A 10,619-nucleotide genomic window follows, 5' to 3' on the forward strand; every position below is an offset into this window, starting at 1 on the left:
AAATTGGATAAGTTTAGATTTAGGAAAGACTTGGGTAAATACTGGTTCAGTAACAGGGTTGTTGATTTGTGGAACCAATTGCCGCATAACATTGTGGAGGTGGGGTCCCTCGATTGTTTCAAGCACGGGTTGGACAAGTATATGAGTGGGATGGGGTGGTTATAGAATAGGAGCTGCCTCGTATGGGCCAATAGGCCTTCTGCAGTTACCTTTGTTCTTATGTTCTTATTATGTTTCTCATATTCTTACTTTTTCTTATTCCACATGAAGGCCTTAAATTATGTTTACTGCATATTGTTCTTTTAATTCTAAAATTAGAAGGGTACCTGATGGTGCCTGTTAGGTCTGCTCCCCTCCCCACATCCCTGCTCTTCTCTTCCCTCTCTTCACATCCACCCTTCTTCTCTCAACCCATTCTCCTAATAGAGCTTCACATTTTGATGCGTAATTTACCTAAGGCCAAAAATTGTCATACTAAAAAATGGCAGCGGCTTGCGAAATTGACATACTGTCCCGTTTTCTGGTTCCTCTGGTAGGTTAAGATAAGGGCAGTTTAGAACGACAGTTTCCTGACGTTGGGAAATCTTAGGAGAATGGGCTGCTTCTCTCCCCCTCTCCCAACATCCACTCCCTCCTCTCTAACCCCCCTGTCCCCTAATTTTTAGGGATCCGGTCGGCCGAGCGGACAGCACGCTGGACTTGTAATCCTGTGGCATTCATATATAAATGAACCCCGACCCGAGCTTAAATTTGTATTTTTTCATGTCTATTAAGTTTTCGAGCTTATTAATGAATTACACTGCATCCAATTTGCCATATTGTAGGAACAATTAATAAACTGGAAGAATATTAAGTTTTATTTAATATATAACCAAAGAACACTTTACAAAATAATTAAGGACAAATAACTTTAATGCAATTTGAAGAACATAAGAAACATAACATAGTAATTGCAAATACATGATTCTTGAGGTTATCTTGAGATGATTTCGGGGCTTTTTAGTGTCCCCGCGGCCCGGTCCTCGACCAGGCCTCCACCTCCAGTAAGCAGCCCGTGACAGAACATAAGAACATAAGAACATAAGAACAAAGGTAACTGCAGAAGGCCTATTGGCCCATGCGAGGCAGCTCCTATTCTATAACCACCCAATCCCACTCATATACTTGTCCAACCCGTGCTTGAAACAATCGAGGGACCCCACCTCCACAATGTTACGCGGCAATTGGTTCCACAAATCAACAACCCTGTTACTGAACCAGTATTTACCCAAGTCTTTCCTAAATCTAAACTTATCCAATTTATACCCATTGTTTCGTGTTCTGTCCTGTGTTGATACTTTTAATACCCTATTAATATCCCCCTGGTTATGTCCATTCATCCACTTGTAAACCTCTATCATGTCACCCCTAACTCTTCGCCTTTCCAGTGAATGCAACTTAAGCTTTGTTAATCTTTCTTCATATGAAAGATTTCTAATTTGGGGAATTAACTTAGTCATCCTACGCTGGACACGTTCAAGTGAATTTATATCCATTCTATAATATGGCGACCAAAACTGAACTGCATAATCTAAATGGGGCCTAACTAGAGCAAGATATAGCTTGAGAACCACACCAGGTGTCTTGTTACTAACGCTGCGATTAATAAATCCAAGTGTCCGATTTGCCTTATTACGAACATTTATGCATTGATCCTTTTGTTTTAAATTCTTACTAATCATAACTCCCAGATCCCTTTCGCAATCCGACTTCGCAATCACAACACCATCTAGCTCGTATCTTGTAACTCTATCATCATTACCTAACCTCAGAACTTTACATTTATCAGCATTAAACTGCATCTGCCAATCCTTTGACCATTTCAAAACCCTATCTAGATCAACTTGAAGTGATAGTGAGTCCTCCTCCGAATTAATTTCCCTACCGATTTTCGTATCATCGGCAAATTTGCAAATGTTGCTACTCAAACCTGAATCTAAATCATTTATATATATTATAAACAACAGAGGTCCCAGGACAGAGCCTTGAGGCACTCCACTTACAACATTTTCCCACTCTGACTTGATTCCATTTATACTAACTCTGTTTCCTTTGGTATAGCCATGCCCTAATCCAGCTTAATATAGCACCCCCAATACCATGAGACTCTATCTTTTTAATCAGTCTTTCATGTGGCACTGTATCAAAAGCTTTGCTAAAGTCAAGGTATACAACATCGCAATCCTTACCACTATCAACTGCCTCAACAATGCTAGAATAAAAAGATAACAAATTTGTTAAACATGAACGGCCATTTATAAAACCATGTTGCGACTCAATTATTAATTTATGTTTTTCAAGATGAAGACGAATTTTATTTGCTATTATAGATTCGAGTAACTTTCCCACAATAGACGTTAGGCTAATTGGTCGATAGTTAGACGCAAGTGATCTATCTCCTTTCTTAAAAACTGGTATCACATTAGCAACTTTCCAAAACTCTGGCACTCTGCCTGACTCTATTGATTTATTAAATATGGTTGACAGTGGGTCACAAAGCTCCTCTTTGCATTCTTTAAGCACCCTGGCAAACACTTCATCCGGCCCTGGGGATTTGTTTGGTTTGAGTTTTACTATTTGTTTAAGAACATCCTCCCTGGTAACTGTTAAACTCGTCAACCTGTCCTCGTCCCCACCCACATAGACTTGTTCGGCTGAAGGCATATTGTTAAGTTCCTCTTTAGTAAATACAGATACAAAATATTTATTAAAAATACTACTCATCTCTTCATCACTATCTGTTATTTGACCTGTCTCAGTTTTTAATGGACCTATCCTTTCCCTAGTCTTAGTACGATATAACTGAAAAAACCCTTTAGGATTTGTCTTTGCTTGCCCTGCTATGCGAACTTCATAGTTTCTTTTTGCTTTCCTTATCTCTTTTTTAGCATTTCTAACCAGTTGTACGAATTCCTGTTCTAAAGTGACCTCCCCATTTTTAATCCTTTTGTACCAAGCTCTCTTTTTACCTATAAGGTTCTTCAAATTCTTTGTTATCCACTTTGGGTCATTAGTATACGATCTATTCAATTTGTATGGTATACTACGTTCCTGTGCTTTGTTTAGAATATTCTTAAATAAGTTATATATTGAATCCACATCGAAATCCCCATTTAAGTCACCTATCGCTGGGTTCATGTCTCGCTCCAAGACCGGCCCACACCCCATACCCAAGCCTTTCCAATCAATTTGACCCAAAAAAATTCTTAGGCTATTAAAATCAGCTTTTCGAAAATCTGGCACTTTAACAGAATTTTCTCCTACTGGTCTATTCCATTCTATGCTAAATCTGATTTCTTTGTGATCACTGCTCCCTAGCTCACTCCCTATTTCGATGTCATTAATTTGCGTTTCCCTGTTAGTTAACACTAAATCTAAAATATTATTTTCCCGTGTTGGTTCCTTAATGTGTTGCGTAAGAAAGCAATCGTCAATTAATTCTAGAAAATCTTCTGCTTCACTATTCCCTGTTTTGTTCAACCAGTTTATTCCGCTAAAATTAAAGTCACCCATGACATAAATACTGTTAGATCTAGATGCTCTAGATATTTCATCCCATAGATGCTTTGCTTCCATTCTGTCTAAATTTGGTGGCCTATATATTAGCTGACTAACTCCCGAGTACCTATTTACTGCTAGGTAACAGGGGCATTCAGGGTGAAAGAAACTTTGCCCATTTGTTTCTGCCTCGTGCGGGAATCGAACCCGAGCCACAGAATTACGAGTTCTGCGCGCTATCCACCAGGCTTTCGTGGCCCCAGTTGGAACCCACTGTCAGGTTCCAAAATTATTTTCATTAATTGTAAACTAATTCTCGGTATCTTCGTATCACTTTGTAAGTACATCATGCTTAAAATATTTAACAAAGCCGGGTTGTTTGCACGATTAGCACTTTTTAATGATAATAGCGAAAGGATTCGTTTAAAATTAGTTTGGCAGCGTACGTTTGGCACCATGTTTCACAATGTTCAGTAATTCAGTAAGTCTCATCGAGCGACCAAATTGGTCCTTAATCGGCACATACTTATGCAGCATATCTGTAATTGTATCCACCGACTGCTGGTTATAGTCTGGGTGTTTCATAAACTCACTCCGAGTGTTAACGAGCATATTTATTAAAGCTCTTTCGTGCGTCTTTAATTTCTTTAGTTGCTCTTCAGTCATGAAATTTGGAATATTAATTGGTTTATCAATCAGCATACTATTCTTCTCATCGGCCAGAACACCAGAATCGATTTCGCGTTGAAGTTTGGTCCCTTCATTTTTCCAACCCGTTCTCACACAAGACAGTACATATATGACTAGTGCTTAAAGTCAATATGTGGAATGTGATTTAGTACATATGTGATATATTCCCAGTTAACTTTTTTACCAAGGCTCAAACTCTTCCTCACGTACCAATTTACGTCTCACAGTACTCGTCCATCAACGTAGATAGCTGAATAGTCGTGATTGGTTCAATTATAACGAAAATTGTAGTTTTCAGGTCCCACATGGGTTGTGAAATTCACCTACTATTGTCCATGCTCTTATAATATTACAGATCAGCTACATCCTATTGAAGGCTCGTAGTTTTGTTTTGAGAAATATTAGTTGTTCTTAGTAAATTATAATAAGCACAATAAATTATTACATAGAATAAGTGCTTCACCAATCAATATTATATACTATAGTTTGTGCTTTAGAAATCTTTAAAGAATGTTTTGTAGGAACGCTAACAGAAAACGATGTTATGTTGGAATGTATATAGGGTAAACTACTGCAAACAGGATGGTATGGTGTGGATTATTGGAAACTATAGGATTAGGGTCCACTACCACCTGTTAGGTGGGTAAGGGGTCCAATAACACCCGCAGGATGAGTATGGGGGTCACATCCACCCACAGGAATGGTATGGGGATCACTTCCACCCACAGGAAGGGTATGGGATCCAATACCATCCACTGGATGTGTATTGCGTCCACTACCACCGACAGGATGGGTATGGGCTCACAACCACCCACAGGATAGGTATGGGGTCCAATACCACCCACAGGATGAGTATGGGGTCCACTATAACCCACAGGATGGGTATGGGGCTCCAACCACCCACAGAATAAGTATGGGGTACAATAACACCCACTGGATATGTATGGCATCCATTGCCCCCACAGGATGACTATAGGGTACAGTATCGCCCACAGGATTAGTATATAGGGTTCACTGCCGCCCACAGAGTCGGTATGGAGTCCACCGCCACCCACAGGGTCGGTATGGGGTTCACTACCGCCCACTGGGTCGCTATGAAGTCAACTACCGTCCACAGGGTCGGTAGGGGTCCACTACCGCCCACAGGGTCGGCAGGGGGTCCACTGCCACCCACTGGGTCGGTAGGGGGTCCACTGCCGCCCACAGGATCGATAGGGGGTCCACTGCCGCCCACAGGGTCGATATGGGGGGGGTCCACTACCGCCCACAGGATCGATAGGGGGTCCACTGCCGCCCACAGGGTCGGTAGGGGGTCCACTGCCGCCCACACGTTCGGTAGGGGTCCACTGCCGCCCACAGGGTCGGTAGGGGGTCCACTGCCGCCCACAGGACCGATAGGGGGTCCACTGCCGCCCACAGGGTCGATAGGGGGTCCCTTACCGCCCACAGGGTCTCTATGAAGTCAACTACCGCCCATAGTGTTTGTATAGTGTCCACTATCGCCCATAGTGTTATTATGGGGTCCACTACCCCTCATAGGGTCGGTATGGGGGTCCATTACTACCCACAGGGTGTGTCTGGGGTCTATTTTGGCAATACTGCTTTTCCAATCTCATTTGTTGTTCAATGTAAAATATTTGTTGCTCGACTTGCAACAATTTATATATATATATATATATAGTATAGTGCCTTTGCAATAATGTACCAATGTGTGTATTTTCATAACTCGTTTTAAATTGTTGAAAAATAAATAACTACATTGTGAATGCAAGTCAATGTTTACATGCTAAATCAGAGTTGCCAGATTCCGCTTAAAATAGCAAATTGTGCTTATTTTCAAAGCTTGAGAATTTAGCTTTAAAGTAGTTAAAAAACTACGAATTTCGCAATTTGCTATGTACTTTAGTGTACTATTTTAAAATAAGGTTGGTTTTTAAGCTGCAAGTCATATGAATCTCAAAAAAAGTATATTATTAACAATCTTATCTCCATAGTTCACTAGTTTCTGTAAATCAGATCTGGTAACTGTAGGCCAAGTACTGGTAGACTCAAGACACAATGTGTGTTGAAGCTATTCTCTTTGAAGAAGTCATCTCGACAGGATCTTCCAGCTCCAGCTATAAAACTTCACCAAACATGGATCTACCTAGTACATCAAATGGTAAGAAATTACTAAACTGTAGTAAACTGAATCTGACACTGTCATATATATATATATATATATATATGTATGTGTGTATGTATGTATGTATGTATGTATGTATGTATGTATATATATATATATATATATATGTTGTACCTAGTAGCCAGAACGTCGTACTCGGCTTACTATGCAAGGCCCGATTTGCATAATAAGCCAAGTTTTCCTGACAGTATATTTTCTCTAATTTGTTTTCTGATGAAATGATAAAGCTACCCATTTCATTATGTATGAGGTCAATTTTTTTTATTGGAGTTAAAATTAACGTAGATATATGGCCGAACCTAACCAACCCTACCTAACCTAACCTAACCTATATTTATAGGTTAGGTTAGGTTAGGTAGCCGAAAAAGTTAGGTTAGGTTAGCTTAGGTAGGTTAGGTAGTCGAAAAACAATTAATTCATAAAAACTTGGCTTATTAGGCAAATCGGGCCTTGCATAGTAGGCTGAGAAGTGCGTTCTGGCTACTAGGTACGACATATATATATATATATATATATATATATATATATATATATATATATATATATATATATATATATATATATATATATATATATATATATATATATATATATATATATATATATATATAATTTTTTTTTCTTCCAATAATATAGTATTCGCTTGAAATTAACAGCCTGGTCAATCAGGCTGTTGGATTCAACTCCTCTCAGTTTTGTTATACGAGTTACAGCATGGTTAATCACATCCAAAATTAAAGTTATTTCCAGATGCAGTCCTAAAATTTTTAACATTGCTCTCACTAGTGTTAATGTAGATTATTTCATAATTTAAATAATATATTTAATTACTGTAGTACATTTTAACAACAATTTAACTTATAATTTTTGCAGCATAGGTCATTTGAATATAAGTATTTTATTAGAAACTATTTCCTTCAGGTCTTCAGGGAAAATTCTTGAGGAGATGCACAAACTGCAAACAATGTGTGCATGTCCGAAGCAATGTTTGCAAGTTCTGCCAGTGTGACTTCCGAAACAGTAGAGAATTAATGAAGAAAGAAGAGGAAGCCCGTTTTCTACTTAAAGGCAAGAAGGCTTTAGAACGAAATACAGCAAGCCGGGTTCTACGAAGGATTGAAAATCAGGTATTGAAGTTTGTCTACATCTGTTGTATTCATTTGTATTCTTCTTATGCTGAACTTGCTTGATAAGGTATAGAATCAACATGAATAATGCTGTACAGTACTTACATACTATTTGTTTATTTATTTATATACAAGATAGCACACTGGGATTATGAGAGTACATAGAATTGATGTTTTTACATTCTTGTAAAGCCACTAGCACACATAGTGTTTTGGGCAGGTCCTTAATCTAACAGATAATTTTAAATAGGCAATTTAAAGCTTAAATGGAAAAAATTGGCTGGTACATTGTAAGAAAGTATCACAAAGATTACTATGTACATTAAAGTAAAATTTGAGGGTTATCAACATATAAATTGTAGCATAATTTGAGGAATATTTCAAGGTATAATATAGTAAGATATGCATTCAATATAACAATCATGATATAAGGTGATAGCAATGATTACAATGGAAAAGTTGTATGGTTTAGGCACATATATTCTGGCATTGGATTTCATAAGATACAGTGCGAGTTTAATACACTAGTTAGGAAACTATCAAGAAAAAATTTAGGTACTTTTTGGTTTTATTTTTTAAAATGGCAGAAGTTGGACAGTTTTTAAATTTGTTAGCAAGTTAGTTCCATAGACAAGGTCCCTTTATTTGCATAGAGTATTTACACAGAATAACTTTGACTCTGGGGATATCAAAGATATTTATTTCTGATATTGTGATTCTATTATGGGTTCTATTGCACATGCCCAGCTATGCTTCAAACATTTATTTTGTTGCATTTTCCCAGATAGTGTTATTGTTTAAATATTATTTGCTTTTCAGCTAACATATCTGCGTGGCTGTGGGTATGAATCAATCGTTATCTATTACAAGAAAGGACCAGCACGGGTGACACATGGTATTTTACCAAACAACGTAATACAAGAAGAGGACAAGAAGATCTTCACCACTAACTTCTTTTTGTGTAAGTAGTTCACATAATATATAAATATATCACCACCTATTATTTTCTCTCATATATATATATATATATATACATATGTATATATATATATATATATACATATGTATGTATATATATATATATATATATATATATATATATATATATATATATATATATGTATATATATATATATGTATATATATATATATATATATATATATATATATATATATATATATATATATATATATATATATATATATATAATTTCAATTCAATCATCTCTGTCGTTGATGTATATGGCAAAAAGTGTGTGGCCCAATACAGCACTATGTCTTAACGTAATGGGTCCAAGGGCCCATAAGGTCTCGACAGCATTAAGGGCCCTTTAGCAAACCAGTGTGCTGGTGCCCCTATGACACCCATGACGTCTTTGTATCATTTCAAGTTTGTACATGTACTTCTTAAGATATGGGCACCATACAACTGCTGCATATTCTAGCTTTTGTCTAAAAAAATCATGAACAATTTATTTATTATTTATCCATGAATGCCAGAACTAAACCCTGTGGTACTCCACTCGTGACATTTCTCCAGTCCAATACATTGCCTCTGATTACTGCCCTCATTTTTCTATCAGTTTGAAATTTTTTAATCCATGTTAGAAGCTTACCTGTCACCCCTCCAATATGTTCCAGTTTCCAGAACAAACTCTTATGTGGAATTCTATTGAATGCCTCTTTTAGGTCCAGATAGATGCAGTCAACCCAACCATATCTTTCCTGTAAAATTTCTGCGGCTCGATCATAGTAACTGATTAAATTTGTTACACAGGATCTTCCATTTCAAAATTTTTTATTTTTTATTTTTATTTTTTTCCAGCACGCACAAGGAAGCTTGATGCAGATAAACTTACATTAGGATCAGAAGGTGATAGCGATAATGCCCTGGAAAAAAATCCTGACGAGCTACAAGTGCAGCAGGTGCATAAAGTCCAAAAAGTACCGCAGGTGCAAGAAATTCAACAATTACAAAAAGTTCCGCAGGTGGAACATTTACAAAAAGTTCCGCCGGTGCAACAAGGGCTACCATTAGCAATCCTTCAGAAACAGCAAGAAGTACAAGTAGTAAAATTTGAACCACAGGGAACTACACCAGGAAAACAGTGTAGTAACAACGGAATGGGAATTTTAAAATACCTGAGGAAACAGGTAAAAAAGGACAAACAATAGAAATGGTTCCTTACACATTATTTGGTAGTTTATAGGTATTTTACTTATAATACTTTATATTATGTCTACAGTTTATAATTTAGTTTACAGTTAATTTACTTTTCAACTTCCATATCTTACATGAAGGATTTTTACTGTTTTTCATTTTTAAAACCTTATTAGTATCATTTATAGTTTAGTGTCAATTCACTTATAATACAATATATGGAATAATTTACTAAATTCATTTAACTATAATAAATTTAAATAAACATTTTTACCCCAGGATGAGTTTCAGTCACCCTACCCAAAAAATTAATGTTTCTTTATTACTAATCTTGTGAGAGGTAGCTTATTGTGCAGCCCATACTCATTCTGTGAGTGTTAGTTTATTGTGCACCCCATAGTCATCATGTCACCCAAGCCTGCTGCAGCTGCACCTGAGGGGTGGTGTAGGGAACCATTAGTGTACTATTATGATTTGAGAGAGAGAATGCTCTGTGGACAGAGCATCAATATGGCTTAAGGCATTGAGCTTTGCCTCAAGATGAAGCTTGGGCTGATCTCTGATTTGCTTCTTGGGAGTCTTCATTTACGTGCACCCCATACTCAACCACTTTGTAGTAATTAATTGTGCAACCCATACTCATCCTGTTACCAGTAGTTTGTGCAACCCATACTTATCCTGTGATCCCTATCCCTCTACTTCAAGTCCCTCAAGGGGCGCACGAATTCAGTTTGGCATACTGCATCCTGCCTTCCCATCCCTAGCTACTGACCCATCACAATATTTTATTTTATTTTATTTATATATATACAAGTAGGTACATTGGGGTTGTGAGAATACATTGAATAGTACAGTATTTACAATCTTGTAAAGCCACTAGTATGCGCAGCGTTTCAGGCAGGTCCTTAATCTAACAGAT

General features: G+C 37.3%; 1 protein-coding gene across 1 annotated transcript; it reads left to right on the forward strand.

Moving 5' to 3' along the window:
• The first annotated feature begins 7,338 nt into the window (after window positions 1–7,338).
• Window positions 7,339–9,949, forward strand: LOC123753757 (uncharacterized). The gene is made up of 3 exons (XM_069316194.1): window positions 7,339–7,539; window positions 8,359–8,500; window positions 9,365–9,949. The coding sequence occupies exons 1-3, from the start codon at window positions 7,444–7,446 to the stop codon at window positions 9,712–9,714; spliced, it is 588 nt and encodes a 195-aa protein (XP_069172295.1). The 5' UTR covers window positions 7,339–7,443; the 3' UTR covers window positions 9,715–9,949.
• The last annotated feature ends 670 nt before the right edge of the window (window positions 9,950–10,619 follow it).

Source organism: Procambarus clarkii, chromosome 7 (genome assembly GCF_040958095.1).
Source record: "Procambarus clarkii isolate CNS0578487 chromosome 7, FALCON_Pclarkii_2.0, whole genome shotgun sequence".
NCBI lineage: Eukaryota > Metazoa > Arthropoda > Malacostraca > Decapoda > Cambaridae > Procambarus > Procambarus clarkii.